This window comes from Eumetopias jubatus, unplaced genomic scaffold, assembly GCF_037043125.1.
Source record: "Eumetopias jubatus isolate StellerSeaLion01/CBP00866 unplaced genomic scaffold, mEumJub1_p1.0 scaffold_10, whole genome shotgun sequence".
NCBI lineage: Eukaryota > Metazoa > Chordata > Mammalia > Carnivora > Otariidae > Eumetopias > Eumetopias jubatus.
Window position 1 is genome coordinate 125,721,548 of NW_028274816.1, and position 25,512 is coordinate 125,747,059.

At 37.8% G+C, this 25,512-nt stretch overlaps 1 protein-coding gene across 2 annotated transcripts in view; it reads right to left on the bottom strand.

Moving 5' to 3' along the window:
• The window catches only part of SSH2 (slingshot protein phosphatase 2), a 241,915-nt gene that overhangs the window by 121,217 nt on the left and 95,186 nt on the right, over window positions 1-25,512 (bottom strand). For both annotated transcript variants that reach the window (XM_028109374.2, XM_028109376.1), the window contains one exon: window positions 24,296-24,339. In XM_028109374.2, the coding sequence (XP_027965175.1) occupies window positions 24,296-24,339 (44 nt within the window). The remainder of the gene's footprint in view (window positions 1-24,295; window positions 24,340-25,512) is intronic.

The window sequence follows — 25,512 nt, forward strand, 5'->3', positions numbered from 1 at the left end:
GTCCTGGTAGTTTTTTTCCTGGAAATTTATCCATGTTATCTGGTTATCCAATTTGTTGGTGTACCACTGTTCATAGTACACTCTTATAATCCTTTTCATTTCTGTAGAATCAGTAGTAATGTCTCCTCTTTCATTTCTGGTTTAATAATTTGAATCTCTTCTCTTTTTTCCTTATTTATCTAGCTAAAGGTTTGTCAGCTTATCAATCTTTTTGAAGAACCAATTTTTTGTTTCATGGACTTTTTCTCTATTGTTCTTCTACTCTCTATTTCATTTATCTTTGTTCTAAGTTTTATTATTCCCTTCCCTCTTCTAGTTATGGATTTACTTTATTCTTTGAGCTGTAAAGTTGGGCTGTTGATTTGAGATCTTGCTTTTTTATTTTTTAAGATTCTATTTTTAAGTAATCTTTATACCCAACGTGGGGTCAAACTTACAACCCCAAGATCAAGAGTCGCATGCTCTACCAACTGAGCCAGCCAGGTGCCCCAAGATCTTGTTTTGTTTTTTTTTTAATTAAGATTTTATTTACTTATTTAGTTATTTATCTTAGAGTGAGCAGAGGGAGCAGCAGAGGGAGAGACAGAGTCCCAAGCAGACTCTGCACTGAGTGTGCAGCCCTATGTGGGGTCCGATCCCACAACCCCAAGATCATGATCTCAGCTGAAATTAAGAGTTGGACACCCAACCAAATGAGCCACCCAGGTGTCCTGATCTTGTTTTTTAATGTAAGCATTTATAGCTATAAATTTTTCCTTTAGCACTGCTTTTGCTGCATCCCATAAGTTTTGGCATGCTGTGTTTTATTTTCATTTGTCTCCAAGTATTTTCTAATTTCCTTGTGGTTTCTTTGATGCATTGGTTGTTTAGAAGTGTGTTAATTTCCAATATTTTGTGAATTTTCCAGTTTTCCTTTCATTATTGACTTCTATCTTCATTACACTGTGGTCAGAGAAGATGCTTTGTATAAGATCTACCTTTTCAAATCTATTGAGACTTAATTTGTTGCCTAACATATGGTCTATCTTAGAAAGTTTCCCATGGGCCCTTGAGAAGAACGTATATTCTGGTGTTGTTGGATGGTGTTCTGTACATGTCTGTTAAGTCTAGTTGATTTATTGCCTTGGTTAAGTCTTCTATTGTTTTTACTTATCTTTTGTCTGGTTCTTCTATCCATTATTATGAGTGTAATATTAAAGTCTCTAACTATTACTACATAAATATCTATTTCTCCCTTCAATTTTGTTAATTTTTGCTTCATACATTTTGATGGGTTTGTCATTAGGTACATAAATGTTTGTAACTGTTACATCTTCTTGCTGTATGGAATCTTCTTAAAAAAACTGAAGTGTAATTAACATACAGTGTCATATTAGTTCTGTATAGTTCCAATATAATAATTCAATAATTCTATATATTTACATAAGAAAAAACTTTTCTAAAAGTTAGTTCGGAAAAGTCAAGAACTGAGGGGAAATTTACATTTTGTTGTTGTTGTTAATGCCATGAAGAATAACCTCTGGAAAAAAAGTAAAATTACTTACCTAGCTTTAAACGATATACCTAATTTCATCATGGCTGCAATAATTAGATTTGCTTTTTAAATCAGATTTAAAAAGAATGTCCTTCATAGCTACCAGAAGCAGAACATGCCAGATAAATATAAAATATCTGTGAATACATAATTCAGAAACAAAGAATACTTCAGTGAAATGAAAATTCTCACTCTTGTCAGGAAACTAGGAAAAGGAGGAGGAGCGGGAGCAAGATGGTGGAGGAGTAGGAGACCTAAATTTCATCTGGTCCCAGGAATTCAGCTAGATAGGGATCAAACCATTCTGAACACCTACAAACTCAACAGGAGATTGAAGAAAAGAATAGCAGCAACTCTCTGAACAGAAACGTGACCACTTTCTGGAAGGTAGGACACGCAGAGAAGTGAATCTGAGGCGATATTTGGGAGGATAGACGGCGGGGGAGGCGGCCTCCGTTGGCCGCTACTGGCAAGTGATAGAGCAGCAGAGCACAAAATCAGAAATTTTAGAAGTTGGCTGTGCTGAGGGATGTCGCTCCAGTGGCTAAGCTGGGGGGGGGGGGACTCTCACTGGGACAGTGTGGTCGCAGGACCCCCTGGGTCACAGGAAGAACGGGGGTGCCTGAGTGCGGCAGAGCTCCCAGGTATCAGAGCGGGGAAGCCGGCTGTAAAGACGCAGCCGAGGAGTGGGCTCTCAGCTCGGGGTGGCCATAAACCGTGATCTGCAGCAGTCGGGCCACTGCTCTTCCAGCAGGGACCCAACAAGTAGCAGATCCAGGGAGACTCCCCTTCCTCCCCTGGGAGGAGCAGCGCGGGAGCATACCGCAGGGATCGGCTGGGTTTGGAGACTCCACTCGGGGTCAGGTGCCAGAGATAGAAACATTTGATCACAGGCCGGGTGAGCACGGAGCACGGCCGGAGACTGGGGAGACGGGAGTGTGATTGACTGCTTTTCTCTGGGGGCTCACTGAGGAGCAGGGCCCCAAGTTCTCGGTTCCTCCAGGGTGGAGACTGGGAGGCCACCATTTTCACTCTCCTCCTCCAAAGCTGTAGGGAAAGCTTGCAGGGAACAAAAGCTCCCGAGAGCAAACCCCAGGCGGTTACTTAGCCCCACCTGGCAAGGGTGGGGCAATTCCGACCCTGGCAAAGACATTTGGGAACCATGGCAACAGGCCCCTCCCCCAGAAGGTCAGCAAAAACAGCCAGCCAAGACCAAGCTTACTGATCAATGAGAATGGCAGAACTCCAGTGCTAGGGGAATACTGCACATAGAATTCATGGCTTTTTTGCCACGATTCTTTAGTCTTTCAAGGTTAATTTTTTTAATTTTCTTTTTCATTTTTTTCAAATTTTTCTTTTTCCTTTTTTCAACAAATCTTATCAATCCTTTCTTGAAAATATATATTTTTTCATTTTTAGAGTCATATTCTATCCCTTATTAGTAGTTAACCTTATTTTTGGTATGTATATATATATTTAAGTTGTTCTCTCTTTAAAATTTTGGGATACCATTTCTTCTAACAGACCAAAATATACCCTAAATCTCTAGTGTATGGCTTTGTTCTGGTCTCCTGCCCGATCACATTCTCTCCCTTTTTTTTTTTTAAATCCTCTCTTTCTTTGTTCAACCAACTTCTTATCAATTCCTTTTATAAAATCTTATAATTTTCATCTTTACAGTCATATTCCATCCCTTCATTGTATTTACCCTTATTTTTGTACATATATGTTTTTCTTTCTTTAAAATTTTGGGAGGCACTTTCTTCTAACAGACCAAAATACACCCAAAATCTAGTGTGTGGCACTGATCTATGTACCAGCCTGATCATATTTGATCATGTTCTTTTTTTTTTTTTTTTATCTTTTTCTTTTTCCCTTTCTTTTCCACCGGTTTCAGGTCTCTACTGATTTGTTTAGTGTATATTTTTCTGGGGTCGTTGTTACCCTGTTAGCATTTTGTTCTCTCACTCATCTATTCCCCTCTGGACAAAATGCCAAAACAGAAAAAAATCACCTCAAAAAAAAGAACAAGAGGCTGTACCGACTGCTAAGGACCTAATCAATATGGACATTAGTACGATGTCAGAACTGGAGTTCTGAATGATGATTTTAAAGATACTAGCTGGGCTTGAAAAAAGCATGGAAGATATTAGAGAAACGCTTTCTGGAAACATAAAAGAACTACAATCTAACCAAGTTGAAATCAAAAAGGCTATTAATGAGGTGCAATAAAAAATGGAGGCTCTAACCGCTACGATAAATGAGGCAGAAGAGCAAATTAGTAATATAGAAGACCAAATGATGGAAAATAAAGAAACTGAGAAGAAGAGAGATAAACAACTACTGGATCACAAGGGCAGAATTCAAGAGATAAGTGATACCATAAGACAAAACAATATTAGAAGAATTGGGATCCCAGAAGAAGAAAGAGAGAGGGGCAGAAGGTATACTGGAGCAAATTATAGCAGAGAACTTCCCTAATGTGGGGAAGAAAACAGGCATCAAAATCCAGGAGGCACAGAGAACCCCACTCAAAATCAATAAAAATAGGTCAACACCCCGACATCTACTAGTAAAACTTACGAGTCTCAGAGAAAAAGAGAAAATCCTGAAAGCAGCTTGGGACAAGAGATCTGTAACCTACAATGGTAGAAACATTAGATTGGCAACAGACCTATCCACAGAGACCTGGCAGGCCAGAAAGGACTGGCATGATATATTCAGAGCACTAAATGAGAAAAATATGCAGCCAAGAATACTATATCCAGCTAGGCTGTCACTGAAACTAGGAGACATAAAAAGCTTCCAGGACAAACAAAAACTAAAGGAATTTGCAAACACGAAACCAGCCCTCCAAGAAATATTGAAAGGGGTGCTCTAAGCAAAGAGAGAGCCTAAAAGTAACATAGACCAGAAAGGAACACAGACAATACACAGTAACAGTCACCTTACAGGCAATACAATGGCACTAAATTCCTATCTTTCAATAGTTACCCTGAATGTAAATGGGCTAAATGCCCCAATCAAAAGACACAGGCTATCAGATTGGATAAACAAAACCAGACCCATCAATATGCTGTCTGCAAGAGGCTCATTTTAGACCCAAAGACACCCCCAGATTGAAAGTGAGGGGGTGGAAAACCATTTACCATGCTAATGGAAGCATACCAAAAGAAAGCTGGGGTGGCAATCCTTATATCAGACAAATTAGATTTTAAACCAAAGACTATAATAAGAGATGAGGAAGGACACTATATCCTACTTAAAGAGTCTATCCAACAAGAAGATCTAACAATTGTAAATATCTATGCCCCTAACATGGGAGCAGCCAATTATATAAGCCAATTAATAACAAAAGCAAAGAAACACATGACAACAATACAATAATAGTTGGGGACTTTAACACCCCACTCACTGAAATGGACAGATCATCTAAGCAAAAGATCAACGAGGAAATAAAGACTTTAAATGACACACTGGACCAAATGGACTTCACAGACATATTCAGAACATTCCATCCCAAAGCAACAGAATACACATTCTTCTCTAGTGCCCATGGAACATTCTCCAGAATAGATCAAATCCTAGGTCACAAATCAGGTCTCAACCGATACCAAAAGATTGGGATCGTTCCCTGCATATTTTCAGACCACAGAGCTTTGAAATCAGAACTCAATCACAAGAGGAAAGTCGGAAAGAACTCAAATACATGGAGGCTAAAGAGCATCCTACTAAAGAATGAATAGGTCAACCAGGAAATTAAAGAAGAATTAAAAAAATTCATGGAAACCAATGAAAATGAAAACACAACTGTTCAAAATCTTTGGGATGCTGCAAAGGCAGTCCTTAGAGGAAATTATATAGCAATACAAACCTTTCTCAAGAAACAAGAAAGGTCTCAAATACACAACCTAACCCTACACCTAAAGGAGCTGGAGAAAGAACAGCAAATAAAGCCTAAACCCAGCAGGAGGAGAGAAATAATAAAGATCAGAGCAGAAATCAATGAACTAGAAACCAAAAGAACAGTACAACAGATCAATGAAACTAGGAGCTGGTTCTTTGAAAGACTTAACAAGATTGATAAACCCGTGGCCAGACTTATCAAAAAGAAAAGAGAAATGACCCAAATAAATAAAATCATTAATGAAAGAGGAGAGATCACACCAACACCAAAGAAATACAAACATAATTATAAGAACATATTATGAGCAACTCTATGCCAGCAAATAGATAACCTGGAAGAAATGGATGCATTCCTAGAGATGTATCAACTACCAAAACTGAACCAGGAAGAAATACAAAACCTGAACAGACCTATAACCACTAAGGAGATTGAAGCAGTCATCAAAAATCTCCCAACAAACAAGAGCCCAGGGCCAGATGGCTTCCCAGGGGAATTCTACCAAACATTTCAAGAAGAATTAATACCTGTTCTTCTGAAACTGTTCCAAAAAATAGAAATGGAAGGAAAACTTCCAAACTCGTTTTATGAGGCCACCATTACCTTGGTCCCCAAACCAGACAAAGACCCCATCAAAAAGGAGAATTACAGACCAATATCCTTGATGAACATGGATGCAAAAATTCTCACCAAAATACTAGCCAATAGGATCCAACAGTACATTAAAAGGATTATTCACCACAACCAAGTGGGATTTATCCCTGGGCTGCAAGGTTGGTTCAACATCCGCAAAGCAATCAATGTGATACATTAATAAAAGAAAGAACAAGAACCATATGATCCTCTCAATAGATGCTGAAAAAGCATTTGACAAAGTACAGCATCCTTTCTTGATCAAAACTCTTCAGAGTATAGGGATAGAGGGTACATACCTCAATATCATAAAAGCCATCTATGAAAAACCCACAGCAAATATCATTCTCAATGGGGAAAAACTGGGAGCTTTCCCCCTAAGGTCAGGAACACGGCAGGGATGTCCACCATCACCACTGCTATTCAACATAGTATTAGAAGTCCTAGCCACAGCAATCAGACAACAAAAAGAAATCAAAGGCATCCAAATCGGCAAAGAAGAAGTCAAACTCTCACTCTTTGCAGATGATATGATACTGTATGTGGAAAACCCAAGAGACTCCACCCCAAAAGTGCTAGAACTCATACAGGAATTCAGTAAAGTGGCAGGATATAAAATCAATGCACAGAAATCAGTGGCATTCCTATACACCACCACCAAGACTGAAGAAAGAGAAATTTAGTCGATCCCATTTACAGTTGCACCCAAAACCATAAGATACCTAGGAATAAATCTAACCAAAGAGGCAAAGAATCTGTACTCAGAAAACTATAAAATACTCATGAAAGAAATTGAGGAAGACACAAAGAAATGGAAAAACGTTCCATGCTCATGGATTGGAAGAACAAATATTGTGAAGATGTCAATGCTGCCTAGAGCAATCGACACATTCAGTGCAATCCCTATCAAAATACCATCCACTTTTTTCAAAAAAATGGAACAAATAATCCTAAAATTTGTATGGAACCAGAAGAGACCCCGAATAGCCAGAGGAATGCTGAAAAAGAAAAGCAAAGCTGGTGGCATCACAATTCCGGACTTCCAGCTCTATTACAAAGCTGTCATCATCAAGACAGTATGGTACTGGCACAAAAACAGACACACAGATCAATGGAACAGAATAGAGAGCCCAGAAATGGACCCTCAACTCTATGGTCAACTCATCTTCGACAAGGCAGGAAAGAATGTCCAATGGCAAAAAGACAGTCTCTTCAACAAATGGTGTTGGGAAAATTGGACAGCCACATGCAGAAGAATGAAACTGGACCATTCATTACACCACACACAAAAATAGACTCAAAATTGCTGAAAGACCTAAATGTGAGACAGGAATCCATCAAAATCCTAAAGGAGAACACAGGCAGCAACCTCTTTGACCTCAGTCGCAGCAACTTCTTCCTAGAAACATTGCCAAAGGCAAGGGAAGCCAGGGCAAAAATGAACTACTGGGACTTCATCAAGATAAGAAGCTTTTGCATAGCAAAAGAAACAGTCAACAAAACCAAAAGACAACGACAGAATGGGAGAAGATATCTGCAAATGACATATCGGATAGAGGGCTAGTATCCAAAATCTATAAAGAACTTATCAAACTCAACACCCAAAGAACAAATGATCCGATCAAGAAATGGGCAGAAGACACGAACAGACATTTTTCCAAAGAAGACATGCAAATGGCCAACAGATACATGAAAAAGTGCTCAACATCACTCGGCATCAGGGAAGTCCAAATCAAAACCTCAAAGAGATACCACTTCACACCAGTCAGAATGGCTAAAATTAACAAGTCAGGAAATGGACAGTTGTTGGCAAGGATGCAGAGAAAGGGGAATCCTCCTACGCTGTTGGTGGGAATGCAAGCTGGTGCAGCCACTCTGGAAAACAGTATGGAGGTTCCTCAAAAAGTTGAAAATATAGCTACCCTATGACCCAACAATTACACTACTAGGTATTTACCCCAAGGATTCAAATGTAGGGATCCGAAAGGGTACATGCACCCTGATGTTTATAGCAGCAATGTCCACAATAGCCAAACTATGGAAAGAGCCAAGAGGTCCATCGACAGATGAATGGATAAAGAAGATGTGGTATATAATACAATGGAATATTATGCAGCCATCAAAAGGAATGAGATCTTGCCATTTGTAACGACGTGGATGGAACTGGAGGGTGTTATGCTGAGCAAAATAAGTCAATCAGAGAAAGATATGTATCATATGTCCTAACTGATATGAGGAATTCTTAATCTCAGGAAACAAACTGAGGGTTGCTGGAGTGGTGGGGGGTGGGAGGGATGGGGTGGCTTGGTGATAGACACTGGGGAGGGTATGTGCTATGGTGAGTGCTGTGAATTGTGTAAGACTGTTGAATCACAGACCTGCACCTCTGAAACAAATAATACATTATATGTTAAAAAAAAAAAAAAAAAGAAGGTAGCAGGAAGGGAAAATGAAGGGGGGAGGTAATCGGAGGGGGAGATGAACCATGAGAGACTATGGACTCTGAGAAACAAACTGAGGGTTCTAGAGGGGAGGGAGGTAGGGGGATGGGTTAGCCTGGTGATGGGTATTAAGGAGGGCACGTACTGAATGGAGCACTGAGTGTTATACGGAAAGAATGAATCATGGAACACTATATCAAAAACTAATGATGTAATGTATGGTGATTAACATAGCATAATAATAAAGAAAAAAGAAACTAGGAAAAGGGCCAATGTGAATGTACTTAATGCCAGAGAACAGTATGCTTAAAAATGGTTAACAGGGCAAATTTTATGTTAAGTATATTTTTCCACAATTAAGATAAAAATATTCTTAAAAAAAAAAAAGTGTGCACTTAACAATTTAATGGGGCAACCCCATACAGTGGCAGAACTCAACTGAATGAGAGGACAGCTCACTACACCCTGTGTTGGCCATACCCAAATGTTTATAAACAGTTGATAGTTCTCTGGATTATAAGATTATAAGATTATAAGAATAATCTGCATGGTGGGAGGTAGAGATTCAAACTTCAGTAGGGTCAATAGCAAAAGATGTATGGCTTCAATGTGATCAGTTAGAACTAATTTTTAATATATGGAAAGTTCTACATTTGTAAGCAAACAAATCACACATATACATACTGTTATAAATTCAATAAATATTCAGTTATACTTTCTTAAAACAGAAAAGCAAGGTGATAGAGCATTTTAGTATCAAATGGCTCAAGAAAAAAATCCCTTGTATTGTATTTGCAACTTTCTGTAAATATGAGATTATTTCTTTTTTTTTGTTTTAAATTTTAAGAATGATAAAAATGAGGCAGCTCAGATTTACAATGGACTTTTCTTCTTTCCTATCTTGTTTTTTTTATTTAAGTATAATACTTTTATTCTCTAGGATAATATATTCTTTAACTAGAACATATACTGAGGTGGGAGTATATCTGTCCTTTTCTCATGGGCAATGCAGTACATTTATTATTATGATATTTAAATCCATACTAAAATTATTTCTTTTTTAGTAAAGATTTTATTTATTTATTTGACAGAGAGAGAGACAGCAAGAGAGGGAACAGAAGCAGGGTGGGTGGGAGAGGGAGAAGCAGGCTTCCCACCAAGCAGGGAGCCTGACATGGTGCTCGATCCCAGGACTCTGGGATCATGACCTGAGCCGAAGGCAGCTGCTTAACCAACTGAGCCACCCAGGCACCCCCATACTAAAATTATTTCACCAAATAAACTGAAATTAAATGAAGACATATCCCAAAAGTACAAATAACAGAGCAAATAGAAGATTAAAAAAACCTGATGAGGTACCAAAGATTAAGATTTGGAGAAGAGATTTGGCCACTGATTGAATGAACTAGTAACACAGTGCCATTTTGAAACTATATCTTACACAAAGACATGTCCTGATTCTGTTTTCTTTCAACTGTCTTCAAGAGGTCTCCATTTGACTATTGCACCGTAATTCTACATGTTCAAAGGTGAACTCCTCACCCAAGTTTTTTTTTTTAGTACATCATTTTTAATAGCGATATCAACACTCTCTTATTTTCATTTATTCACTCACCATTCACTTAAGCATTTACTGAGTGCCAACTACATGCTAGTTGCTGTGGATACTGAGATAAAAGGCATCACCCCGGTCTTCATGCTGCTGTCAGATGGGGAGGAGATTGCCCACCTCTAGCCATTTGCCTGCAACAGCTTTCTGGATAGTTTTCTTGCCTCCTCTCATACTGCTTAACACTGCCATACTCTTCTGGCAATCATGTCATTCTTCTAGACAAAGATCTATCAAAAACTCTGCTTTTAAGATACTGACAATTATCTTCTAGAAACACATTAGCACCTACTTCCAGACTTCTGAGGATATCTTTCCACTCTCTCTATCTTCCTGTATTTGGAATGCTCTCCTTCTGTTCTATCTAAATCCCATTCATTCAAGATCCAGCTCTTCCAAGAGATTTCACAAGACTTCTTTGGCCCACAAAGCTCTCTATCCCATCTGCTGCAAACTTTGTTTTCATTGCTCGGTCTGAAGTACCTTGGGAGAAATAACATGTTTTCAAAGGTGAAGAACTTTCTCAGTAGATGGTGAGTAATTCTTTATGTCTATCAATGACTAAAAAGGAAGAAACCAGGCTTAAAACATGAGGGGCTTTGGGCTGAACATGAAAAATAACTTCACAGGGGCACTTGGCTGGCTCATTCGGTGCAGCATGCAACTCTTGATCTCAGGGTTGTGAGTTCAAGCACCATGTTGGGCATAGAGCTTGCTTAAAAAAAAAAAGAAAAAAGAAAAGTAACTTCACATTGATTAATTTAAAAAGAAAAGGGTCAGTACTTCCAGCCCCCATTATTTTGGATTCCTCCAGAGGGCAACAGACTCCTGCTGGTCATATTTTGGACATAACTGGCTCTCCACAAACAGCTATGTAACCTTAGAAGTCACCTTCTGGAGGTGGGATCAAGATGGTAAGTAAGAAGATACTGAGCTCACCTCCACCCACACATGAAGGAGATCCACTGACTAATTTTATGGTGTGGGCTGGAGGAGCAGTGATCTGTTGTAATGTTCCCTGGAGACAGAAACACTGGTGGGCACTTTTTATTTTTTTACTTCCCTTCTACCTGGTTTTCCTGGCCGTAGCAGGTGCCATTTCTGACACTCTCCATCTACTGTGCTAGCACCACTAGCCCCATCCAACCTACCCACCCAGCCCCTCCCAAGTGGATCCCTGATCCACCACATCCCACAGGCACAGGCACACTCAGTCAGCACCAGAGCCATTCCTAAGTGTTCCTGCCTTGAAGGGCCAGCCCTGCACCTAGAATGCTGGCAACAGTCACAGCCAGACACAACAGTCAGCTGTGCCAGAGGGCTGCCCAGCCCACCAGCATGCTTATGGCTATTGTGGCCACCCCACACACCAATGAGATTGTACTAATTACGACCAGGCTACAACAGGAAGGTGTATACAGCCCACACAAGAAATACCCCTGAGGGACCTGGCTCAGGCGATCAGAGGTGTTTGCGCTACTGGGCCCCACAGGGTGACTTCTGCATAAAGCCAGTCTTTCAAGGCTGGTACAGGTAACTGATCTAATACATAAAAACAAATAGACAGTTAGGTAAAATAAAAAGACAGGAGTACGTTCCAAAAGAAAGAAAATGACAAAATCTCAGAAAAAGAAATGAAATGGAAATAATCTACCAGATAAAATTCAAAGTAATGGTTACAAAAAAACCTCATGGAACTCAGGAGAAGAATGAATGAACATAAGAAGAATTTCAACAAAGAAACAGAAAATATAAAAAGAACTAATCAGAGCTGAAGAATTCAATAACTAAAATGAAAAATACACTAGAAGGAATCAACAGCAGATCAGAATGTAGAATGGATCAGCGATCTGGAAGACAGGGTAATGGAAATCACCCAATCAGAAGAGCAAAAAGAAAAAAGAATTTTTAAAAATGAGGCTAGTTTAAGGGACCTCTGGGACAACATCAAGCATACAAACATTTGCATTATAGGGCTCCCAAAAGGAGAAAAGAGGGAAAGAAAGGGACAGAAAAACTATTTGAAGAAACAATTGCCAAAAACTTCCCTAAACTGGTGAAGGAAGCAAAAAGAGTCCCCAGTAAGATGAACCCAAAGAGACCCACACCAACACACATTATCATCAAAGTGTCATCAGTTAAAGTAAAGAGAGAATCTTAAAAGCAGCAAGAGAAAAAACAACTACTTATGTACAAAGGAACTCCTATAAGACTATCAGTTGATTTGTCAGCAGAAACTTTACAGGCCAGAAGGGAGTAGAATATATTCAAAATGCTAAAAGGAAAAAACTTCCAACCAAGAATACTCCACCCAACAAGATTATCACTCAAAATTAAAGGAGAGGCAAGGGATTTCCCAGAAAAGTGGAAGACAAAGGAGTTCATCAACACCAAACTGGCCCTATAATAAATATTAAAGGGACTTCTTTATTTATTTATTTTTATTATGTTCAGTTAGCCACTGTATAGCACATCATTAGTTTTTGATGTAGTGTTCAATGATTCATTGTTATGTATAACACCCAGTGCATATCACAACGTGTGCCCTCCTTAAATGGAAAAGAAAGGTACATAACTAGAACTAAGAAAATTATGAAAGAAAAAATCTCATTGGTAAAAGTAAACATATAGGAAAGGTGGTGGGTCAACCACCTACATAGCTAGTATGAAGGTTAAAATACAAAATTAGTAAAATCATCCAGATCTACAATAATTAGTCAAAGAATACACAAAATAATAAGATGTAAAATATGACATCAAAAACATAAAACATGGGGAGGGAGGAATAACAATGTAGTGCTTTTAGAATGTGTTTGAACTGAAGCAATCATTGACTTAAAATAGGCTGCTATATATGTAGGATGTTATATATGAACCTTATGGTAACCACAAACCAAATACTTATAATAGATACATAAAAAATAAAGAGAAAGGAAAACATAACACTAAGGAAAGTCACCAAATCCCAAGGGAAAAGAACACCCAACATAGGAGCACCTAAATAAATAAAGCAAATATTAACAGACACAGAAGAAACTGACAGTGATATGGTAATAGTAGGGGACTTTAATACCCCATTTTCATCAATGGTTAGATCATCCAGACAGAAAATCAGCAAGAAAACATTGGCCTTAAATCACACATTAGACCAGATGAATTTCATAAATATCTGCAGAACATTCCATCTAAAACAGCAGAATAATTTTTTTTCAAGAACACATGGAATATTCTCCAGAATAAATCACATTGGGTCATAAAACAAGTCTCAGTGAATTTTTTTTAAAGATTTTATTTATTTATTTGAAAGAGAGAGTACAAGCTGGGGAGAGAGGCAGAGGGAGAGGGAGAAGCAGACTCCCTGCTCAACAGGGAGCCTGATGTGGGGCTTGATCCCAGAACCCTGGGATCACGACCTGAGCTGAAGGCAGACGCTTAACCGACTGAGCCACGCAGGCACCCCAAGTCTCAGTGAATTTAAGAAGACTGAAATCATACAATGCATCTTTTCCAACCACAACACTATGAAACTAGAAATCAATTATAAGAAGAAAACTGGGTCAATGAAGAAATCAGGAGGAAATAAAAAAATACTTAGAGACAAACGAAAATAAAAATACAACAGTCCAAAACCTATGGAACAAAGCAAAGGTAATTCTCAAAGGGAAGTTGATAGCGACATAGATCCACCTCAAGAAACAAGAAAAATCTCAAGACAACAATGTAACATCACACCTGAAGGACTAGAGAAAGAACGAAGCCCAAAGTTAGTTCAAGGAAGGAAATAATAAAGATCAGAGTGAAAATAAATGACATAGAGACTAAAGTAAAAAATAGAAAACATCAATATAAGTAGGAGGCAGTTCTTTGAAAAAAGAAAAAAAATTTATGAGCTTTTAGTCAGACTCATCAAGAAAAAGAGAGGACCCAAATAAATAAAATAGAAATGAAAGAGAAGTTACAACGGATATCACAGAAATACAAAGAATCATAAGACACTAGTACAAACAATTATATGACAACAAATGGGACAACCTAGAAAAATAAATTCCTAGAAACATACAATCTTTCAAGACTGAATCAAGAAGAAATAGAAAATCTGAATAGACTGATTACTAGTAATGAAACTGACCCTGTAATCAAAGAATTCCCAATAAAACAGAAGTCCAGGACCAGACAACTTCATAGGTGAATTCTACCAAACATTTATGGAAGAGTTAATACCTATCCTTCTCAAACTATTCCAAAAAACTATAAAGAGGAAGGAATGCTTCCAAAATCATTCTGTAAGACCAGCATTACCCTAATACCAAAACCCAAAGACACCACAAAAAAAGAAAATTATAAGCCAATATCCCTGATGAATATAGATGCAAAAATCCTCAACGAAATGTTAGCAAATTGAATTCAACAATACTTTAAAAAAATCATACACCATAATCAAGTGGGATTTATTCTGAGGATGCAAGGATGGTTCGATATCCACAAATCAATCAATATGATACACCATATTAACAAAAAGAAGGATATAAATCAGATAATCATGTCAATAAATGCCAAAAAAGCATTTGACAAATTTCAATATCCATTTATGATAAAAACTCTTAACAAAGTGGGTATAGAGGGAACATACTCCAACACAATAAAGGCCACATATGATAAACCCACAGCTACCATCATATCCAATGGTGAAAAGCTGAAAGCTTTTCCTCTAAGATCAGGAATAAGACAAGAATGCTCGCTCTTGCCACTATTATTTAACATAGTATTAGACACATTGATCAAACAAGAAAAAGAAATAAAAGACATCCAAATTGGAAAGGAAAACGTAAAACTGTCACTATTTGCAGTTTAAATGGTACTATATAGAGAAAACCCTAAAGACTCCACCAAAAAATTATTAGAATAAATTAATTCAGTAAAGTTGCCAGATATGAACTCAGTACACATAAATCTGTTCCATTTCTATACACTAATAATGAACTATCAGAGATGTGAAATTAAGAAAACAATCCCATTTACAATTGCAATAAGAATAAAATATCTAGGGATAAATTTAACCAAGGAGGTGAAAGACCTATACTCTGAAAAATATAAGACACTGATGAAAGAAATTAAAGTTGACAGAAATAAGTGGAAAGATAAACTATGCCCATGGACTGGCAGAATTAAGATTGTCAAAATATCCACACCACTCAAAGCAATCTACAGATTCAACACAATCTCTATCAAAATACCAATGGCAAATTTTCACAGAACTAGAACAAGTAATCTTAAAATTTGTATGGAACCACAAAAGGCTCTGCAAAGCCAAAGCAATCTTGAGAAAGAACAAAGCTGAGGTATAACACTCCCTGATTTCAAACTATACTACAAAGCTATAGTATCAAAACAGTAATGACACTGGCATAAAAACAGACACATAGTTCAATGGAACAGAATAGAGTCTAGACATAAAGCCACAATTATACAATTAATCTTTGACAAAGGGGCAAGAATATGCAATAGAAAAGACAGTCTCTTTAATAAACAGTACTGGGAAAACTGGACAGCTGACATACAAAAGAATGAAACTGGACCAATTTTTACACCATATACAAAAATAAACTCAAAATGGATTGAACACCTAAATGTGAGATGTGAATGTGAAAACTTAAAACTCCTGGAAGAAAACATAGGCAGTAAGCTCTTGGACACTGGTGTCAGCAATATTTTTTTGGATCTGTCTCCTCAGGTCAACAAAAGCAAAAATAAGCAAATGGGACTGTATCAAACTGAAAAGTTTTTACACAGGGAAGGAAAACATCAACAAAATGAAAAGCAACTTACTGAATGGGAGAAGACATAACAAATAAGGGGTTAATATCCAATATATACAAAACACAATTGGTTATATATTGGTTAATAGCCAATATATATAAAAAACAATTCAATTTAAAAATGGGCAAAGGAGCTGAATAGACATTTTTCCAAAGAAGACACGTGGATGGCCAACAAACATGAAAAGATACTCAACATCACTCATCATCAGGGAAATGCAAATCAAAACCACAATGAGATATCACCTCACACCTGTCAGGATGGCTAGTATTCAAAAGACAAGAAATAACAAGTATTGGTAAAGATGTGCAGAAAAGGGACTTGTGCAGTGTTGGTGGGAATGCAAAATAGTGTAGCCACTATGGAAAATAGTATGGAGGTTCCTCAAAAAATAGAACTACCATATGATTCAGCAATTCCACTTCTGGGTATTTATCTGAAAAAACAAAAACAAAAACACGAATTCGAAAAGATATCTACATCCCTATGTTCACTGCAGCATTATTTAAAATAGCCAAGATATGGAAGGAAACTAGGTGTCCATCAATAGATGACTGGGTAAAGAAGATGTGGTAGGTACATATATATATATATATATATATGCATGTATGTATATATGTACACACACACACACAATGGAACATGTGAACTATTACTCAGCTATAAAAAAGAATGAAATCCTGCTTTTTGTGACATGGATGAACCTAGGCAGTATTATGCTAAGTGAAATATAAAAAACAAAATGAGCAAACAACAAAACAGAAACAGACTCATAGATACAGGGAACAATCGGTTGGTTGTCAGAGGGGAGGGACTGTGGGGTTGGGTGAAATAGGGGAAATAGACTTCCAGTTACAAAACAAGTAAGACATGGGATACAATGTACAGACAGTACAGGGAACAGAGATAATAATACTGCAACAATTTGTATGGTGACATTTAGTACATGGATTTATCATGGTGATTACTTCGTAATGCATATAAATGTTGAATCACTATGTTTGTTGTATAGCTGAAAGTAATATAATATTGTATGCCAACTACAATAAAATTTAAAAAGTCACCCTCTCTACAGATCACCATTCTATTCCATTAAAATCACCCTGTAGAATTCACCCATGGTGTTTGCACTTCTAAAGTCAATAGAACGCAATGGTGGGGAAAAAAAGACAAAAAAATTCTTGAAACATACAAACAAAAATTGGTAACAAATATTATATGTATTGCTTGAATTGACTGGGGAAAATATAAAAACTGTCCTGAATGGCTTAAATATTCATTTCCATTTTTTCAAAAATAGCACAATTTCTGGATCTTTGAAGCCATATTATTGTACAATACTATAAATTTCTGACCTTATAATTTCCTAAAGGTCATTCCTTTTCTCTTTATACAACTCTTAGCTTAGAGTTGGTACACACAGGAATGGAAGAACTCTACTGTAATTAAAATACTTATTTTCTAAATTTAGATCTAAAGTACTTTGTTTCCTATCACAACTATTCACCTTAAAAAAGATGTCTTGTGATTTCAAAGATTTCAGTGGTGTATTTCTTTGTTCATTTTTATTTATTGTCTTATAATTTTTTTAAAGATTTTATTTATTTATTTGAGACAGAATGAGAGAGAGAGAGAGCATTAGTTAACTCATATGAGAGAGCCATTTATAGGTCAAATTGTTGAAGACTGGATGCTGTATGGTTTAGTTTTATACTCATCTTCCTGGTTGTTCCCAAATAAGCAAAGTGGGTCATCACACAATCAGCAAAGCAATGAGTTCATAAACATGCACAAGGAAGACTGGCATTGAGTGTCATCTATTTATCTTTTTTACTAAGAATAATATACAACCTGATTTTTAACTCTGTGATCATGTTATCTTTTTATGCTTATCTTTTGAGAAAGACAAAGTATTGCCAGAGTTGTCATAAAAAGGGGCCAATGTAGCATGAATACATTGTTTTTAACTATAGTAAAAAGTACATACCATAACATTTGCCATCTTAACTATTTGTTAAGTGTACATTAAGTACATTCCCACTGTTGAGCAACTATCACCACCATCCATCTCTAGAACTTTTTTCTCTTCTAAAACTTTAACTCTGTACCCATTAAACAATAACTCCATTCTCCTCTTCCCCCAGCCCCTAGCAATCAACATTCTATTTTCTATCTCTGAGAATCTGACTACTCTAGGTACCTCATGTAAGTGGAAGCATACAATATGTATTATTTGGTGACTGGCTTATTTCACTTAGCATAATATCCTCAAGGTTTGTCCATGTTGTAACATATGTCAGAATTTCCTTCCTTTTTAAGGCTGAGTATATTCTGTTCTATGTATATACCATACTTTGTTCATCCATTTATCTGCCAGTGGCTATTGTGAATAATCTTGCTATGAACATGGGTGTACAAGTTTCTCAAGACCCTGCTTTTGATTCTTTTGGGTATATAACCAGAAGTGGAATTGCTAGATCATACGGTAATTACATTTTTAGTTTTTTGAGGACCTACAATACTGTACCCTTTTACATTCTCACTAACAGCGCACAAGGGTTTCAATTTCTTCACATCGTCACCAATACTTGTTATTTTCTGTTTTTTGGGTAGTAGCCAACCTGATGAGTGTGGTGATATATCTCATTGTAGTTTTGATTTGCATTTCCTAATGATTAGTGATACTGAACATCTTTTCATGTACTTATTGGTCATTTGTATATCTTCTTTGGAGAAATGTCCTTTACCCATTTTTTAATTGAGTTGTTCAAAGGTTAATTTTATATGTCAACTTGACTGGGCCACAAACTTCTGGGCTCAGAAATTTGGTTAAACATTATTCTGGGGGTGTCTCTGAGGGTGTTTCTGGAAGAGATTAACATTTGAATCAGGAGACTGAGTCAAACTGATGGCCCTTCCCAATGTGGGTAGGCTTCACCATTCCAATGAAGGCCTGAATAGAACAAAAGGCTGAGCAAGTTAGAATTTGCTCCCTCTGCAGGTCTTTGAGCTATGACATCAGTCTTTTCCTGATCTGACTCAGGCTCAGACTGGAAGTTAGACCATCAGCTCTCCAGGGTCTCCAACTTGCAGATCTTGGGGACTTCCCAGCTTCCACAAATTGTGTGAACCAATTCCTTACACTAAATCTATCTGTCTTTATATTTCCTATTTTTTCTAGAAAACTCAAATATAGATTTTGGTACTGAGAAGTGAGGTGCTGCTATATTGAATACCTAAAAATGTGGAAGTGGCTTTGGAATTTGGAAGTGGCTCGAGGCTGGAAGAATTCTGAGGTGCATGCTTGAAAAAGGTAAGATTGTCATGAACGCAGTGTTAATGGCAATTCTGGTGAGAGCTCGGAAAGAAAAGAGGAGGGCCGGAGAAAAAGCCCTCTCTCTTCTTAAAGAATACATCATAATCATGAACAGAATGTTGGTAGAAATATGGGCAGTAAAGTCCACTCTGATGAGGTCTCGGATGGAAATAAGGAACATGTTATTGGATAACGGAGAAAAGGCAATACTTGTTATAAAGTAGGAAAGAACTTAGCTGAATTATGTTCATGTTCTAGTGTCTTGTGAAAAGTATAACTTGTGAGTGAGGAAATTAGATATTCAGCTCAGGAGATTTTTAAGCAAAGCACTGAAGGAACAGCTTCCTTCCTTCCAACTGTAAATAGTAAAATATGAGAAGAGAAAAATGAATTGAAGAAGTAGTTAAGCAAAATGAAACAGAACTTAGAGATGTGGAAAATTCTCTGTCTGTATTGTAAAAAATGAGAGAGCATGTTCAGAAGAAAACCCCAAGGGTGTGATGATGAAAGTGGGTGTGAACCATGGACCTCTCCACAGCCATCTCCACAGAAGCTAGGAATAGAGATGGGATTTATACCAGCAGAAACACTACCAGCTGGGACTAAAGGAAGCAAAGAAAACAAGAGAGAATGAAGGAAGGCTGTGAACATACATTATCCTTCAAGAAAAGGGAAGAAGGACCCCAAAGGCGATTCAGAGATCATCAGGACTGCTACTCCAACTACAGACCCGGAGTGCAAGGGCTGAGGGGCAAGGCTGCCTTTGCGTTGGTCCTGCTGCCCAGCAGAGTGCCAGGTAGACGGGCCCTTGCAGAATGCCAGATGTGTGGCACTTCGAGGGAGCCAAGGGTACAGGGCTGCCCTGCTGAGCCATGGAGATGACACCACCACTCCAGTGGGTCTTGAAGGCAGGGCAACTGCCCCAGTGGGTCCCCAGTGAAGAGTATCGAAGCCAAAGAGCATTATTGTTGAGCCTTAAGATCTAAATTTGCCTTGCTAGGTTTTGGATTAACTTGGGGCCTGTCACCTCTTCTTTCTCTCCTATTTTCCTTTTTGGAATGGGAATGTTTTCCCAAGCTTCTCTTACCACCATGTCTTGAAGTGCATAACTTATGTGGTTTCAGAGGTTCATAGCTGGAGAGAAATTCTGCCTCTAATCTCACCCATATCTGATTTAGATGAGATATATTTTTTTAAAGATTTTATTTATTTGACAGAGAGAGAGCACAAGCAGGAGGAATGGCAGACAGAGGGAGGGGAAGAAGCAGGCTCCCCGCTGAACAGGGAGTCTGATATGGGACTCGATCCCAGGACCCTGAGATCATGACGAGCCGAAGGCAGATGCTTAATCGACTGAGCTACCCAGGCATGCCCATGATTTAGATGAGATATTTAGATGAGACTTTGGACTTCACACTTAAGAGTAGATGCTAAAATGAGTTAAGACTTTTGGGACTACTGGGATGGAATGAATATTTTATTTTTTTTATTTTTTTTATTTTTGACAGAGAGAGACACAGCGAGAGAAGGAACACAAGCAGGGGGAGTGGGAGAGGGAGAAGCAGGCTTCCCGCGGAGCAGAGAGCCTGATGCGGGGCTCAATCCCAGGACCCTGGGATCATGACCTGAGCCGAAGGCAGACGCTTAACGACTGAGCCACCCAGGCGCCCCATGAATATATTTTTTATGTGAGAAGGATATGAGTTGGGGGGGTAGGGTGGAATGTTATGAATTGAATATTTGTGTCCCCCCCCAATCCATATGTTGAAGCCCTAACCCCTAATGTGATGGTATTTAGAGATGGGAGCCTTTGGGAGGAAATTAGGGTTAGATGATGTCATGATGATGTCAGAGGGCTCCTGTGACAGGATTCATGTCTACATATGAGGAAGAGACCAGAGCATTCTCTCTCACACAGCCATATGAGGACACAGCAAGAACACAGCTGTCTGAAATCCAGGAAGAAAGCTCTCACCAGGAACCAAATCTGCCAGCACGTTGAGCTTGGATTTTCCTGCCTCCAGAACTGTAAGAAATAAATTCCTGTCGTTTAAGCCACTTAGTCTATGGTATTTTGTTATAGGAGCCTGAGCTGAATAAGACAGATTGTTCTTTTTCCATTGTGCTTGAGTTGTAAGAGTTCTTTATATATTCTGGACATTGACCCCTTATCAGCTATATTATTCGCAAAAATTTTGATGTAGACTAATTTATCTATTTTTGTTGTTGCCTGTGAACATTGGTTTTTAAAGACTTCATAGTTTGAGCTAATTATATTAAATGATTACTTTTAACTTAAGACTTTCCCAATAAATGGCATTTGGTTAAAATAAGAGATAATTAATGAATCATCTTTTTTATTATGTGGAATTGGCATTAGTTTTATTTTTTTTACTTATTTTTAAATTTTTTATTGTTATGTTAATCACCATACATTACATCATTAGTTTTGGATGTAGTGTTCCATGTTTCATTGTTTGTGCATAACACCCAGTGCTCCATGCAGAACGTGCCCTCTTTAATACCCATCACCAGGCTATCCATCCCCCCACCCCCTCCCCTCTAGAACCCTCAGTTTGTTTTTCAGAGTCCATCGTCTCTTATGGTTGGTCTCCCCCTCCGATCCTCCCCCTTCATTCTTCCTCTCCTGCTATCTTCTTCTTTTCCTTTTTTCTTAAAATATGTTGCGTTATTTGTTTCAGAAGTACAGATCTGTGATTCAACAGTCTTGCACAATTCACAGCGCTCACCATAGCACATACCCTCCCCAATGTCTATCACCCGGCCACCCCATCCCTCCCACCCCCCACCACTCCAGCAACCCTCAGTTTGCTTCCTGAGATTAAGAATTCCTCATATCAGTGAGGTCATATGATACATGTCTTTCTCTGATTGATTTATTTCACTCAGCATAACACCCTCCAGTTCCATCCACATCGTTGCAAATGGTAAGATCTCATTCCTTTTGATGGCTGCATAATATTCCATTGTGTATATATACCACATCTTCTTTATCCATTCATCTGTCGATGGACATCTTGGCTCTTTCCACAGTTTGGCTATTGTTTGGCATTAGTTTTAATAATATGCTGTTTACTATTCAATTCTCTACTACAAACCACAACTGAACCCACAAACTGAAAAGGTGAGTTCCGGCATGCTCAGTGAAATGATGCTAATTCAGTGCTGGTTTATTCTCTAATAAGTGATAGGGAATACCAGAATAATCTGCAGTAGTCAAGCACACAAAAAATCAACCTCTTACATACCATCTAGCTACAAGGGGCATTCAATTGGCACTTAAGAGAAGTTTCTTTGTTTTGAGTCAGACTAAAACAATTAGATTTAGAAATAGCCTGGGAAACATACTGAATGTAAGAAATTACAACAGGCAAGTAAATTTTGATTTTTAAAAATGGGTGCTACCAGGGATGCCTGGGTGGCTCAGTCATTAAGCATCTGCCTTCGGCTCAGGTCATGATCCCACGGTCCTGGGATCGAGTCCCACATTGGGCTCCTTGCTCAGTGAGGAGCCTGCTTCTCCCTCTCCCTCTGCTGCTCCCCCTGCTTGTGCTCTCTCTCTCTCTGACAAATAAATAAAAATCTTTTAAAAAAAAATGGGTGCTACCAGGTTTTTCTTCATTCCTTCTTTGTATAAATGATCCTTTTCTTGTAAAAAGAAGCCTACAAAAACCCTCTGCTAGTCATATTAATGATATATTGCCAACAACTTTAAAAACAGTGGTCTTTATAAAGATTCTTAATGGCTTGACAATTCAGGACTGTGAATGAGAGTAAACTTGCATTGCCTCATCATTATGTAATTTTTGGAACAACAATTATCCCCCAGTAGATGCCAAGTCAATATGTAAGCTTGAAATTAACCCAATGATCTTTACATTTGGCCCTGTAGAAAATTCAGAATCTTTTGGAATCCTTTTTTCACTCTAATGGGAATAAGGTTATGACGCCTCTGGTAATAATTCAGCTAAAATTTTTTTCTGGGTTTCTATCTCTTAGCCCTATGTGAAAGAATGACACTTCACTGTCAGATCTTACCCAAGAGATAGTGAGATATTAAGCTGCAAGCCAAATTTTTCATGCTAACCAAGACAGGAAATTTATTGTCAATAAGCTTCAGTTACTGATGAAAAGGAACTCTTTTTATATAAACTTGCAGTTTACAAGAGTGGTATACAGCAACAAACACTTGATAATTCATCATTAAGGAAGCATTCCCTTTGGCCAGGTTCTCCACATTGAGCATGCTTACTGTATACTTCCTCTGTATCATACAGAACAGCTCATGTGATTGAGTTCAAAGGATACAAATTTGGTAGCATTTAAATGACCACCTTGAACTTACCAGAACTGTTTCTTGGGGGAAAAAGTTGATTTATAAAACCACTTATAGGAGATAACAAAAATATTTATATACTTCCTAAATATCTCTCATAATATTTTTCTTTTAATGGCAGCAGGCACTGGTACCCTTTTAACAATATGCCCACTACTCTGTGAGTATTCATTGTATTTGAAGGACTGGGTAAGTTACTCAGTATATCCTTTGTATTTAGAAGCAAAATATTGACCAATCTATAAGAATTTAAATATCCATCAAAATGAATGACAAACCTAAGTACAAAACTGAAGGCTGAAATGTTCAGTTGATATTTTCCTAAAAGGTAATGAGAATTTACTTTTTTATTACTCAAGATAGTTCTTCAGACTTGAATAAAAATTGGGCCAATATTGGCATACCTGCACTTTCTTAAAGCAATCTACCATTTTATGTATGTATGTATGTATGTGTGTGTGTATAACTGACATACAACATTGTATTAGTTTCATGCGTACAACATAATGCAATCTACCATTTTAAATCTCTGAGTCAGTGACTGGATTCTTAAAGCAATTCCATTTTGAGAGACCAATTAAGCTTCTTGGAAAACCATGATAACCTAATCTGACAAGACTAAGAAAGAATTAGAGAAAAAACATTAACAATAGAAATGCTATAGACTATAACGAACAAACATACCTCCGGGGCTGTGACCGGCATTCCTCCTCCCCACTGTCTGCCTCCTGCAGAGACAGGAAAATGATAAAAAAAACAGTTTAAAACCTGAGGTCATATATCATAATATCAACAACGCAATTTTACTAAGCTTTACATATAGGCATATCTCACTCATCTTGCGCACTTGAACAAATTCTCTCCATAAATAGCAACTTCAACCAAAACAGAAGGTTGATATATATCAGTAGAATTTATTTCTGGAGGAAACTTCAACAATAGCCAATAAATTTCATTGATAACAAAATGCTAATAGTTAAAAGAATTACCTCTGAAAACCAACTAAAGATGTTATGCCACTGTTATGCTATTTCGGATTCAAAATGAGTGGGCATTCTGATTGCCACCAACAAATCTCATTAAGATGTTCTATTAATAATTCTGATCCCCAAAGAACAACCTAAACAATGAGCTACTTCACAAAGTGCTCATGATCAAATCACGAACAGTATCACCCTCAACATAAAGGTTACTAGTTATTATTTATAACGTTCCAGGCTCCTTGATCAACACTTTAAGTACATTGTCCTACTTATTACTTATAAGTAATTCAGAAGGTTGAGGGGCGCCTGGGTGGCTCAGTTGGTCAAGCATCTGACTCTTGGTTTCCACTCAGGTGATGATTTTGGGGTCGCGAGATCAAGCCCAGCATTGGGCTGCACGCTCAGTGCAGAGTCTGCTTGGGATTGTCTCTCTCCTTCTCCCTCTGCCCCTGCCCCTGCTTGCAAGGAATGAATGAATGAATGAATGAATGAATAAATAAAATCTTAAAAAATAATTCAGAAGGCTGATGGTACTATATTTCTCACTGATTCACACAAACACACACACACACACACACACACACAGCTTAGGATAAATATTTTCAATCAATAAAAAAGCATTGAATCATAGTTTAATTGCAATATTTATTTTTTCTTAGTGGCACATAAAATAATTGAGGGTGTTATAACATTGTAATTTAGATTAAGTGAAATACGGATTTTACAGATGAAGAAACTGAAATTCACAAAGAGGAACTAGGTAAATTGCCCAAGGAAACTCATATGGTGAAGCTAGAATTAAAACTGATAAAAATACTGCCTCCCAACACATTGAAAAAGCATCATTTATTTCTCCCTGGCCCAGGTTAGGTCTTATAAGTTATCACACAGATTTTCATGTACAGAAGAATATTGACA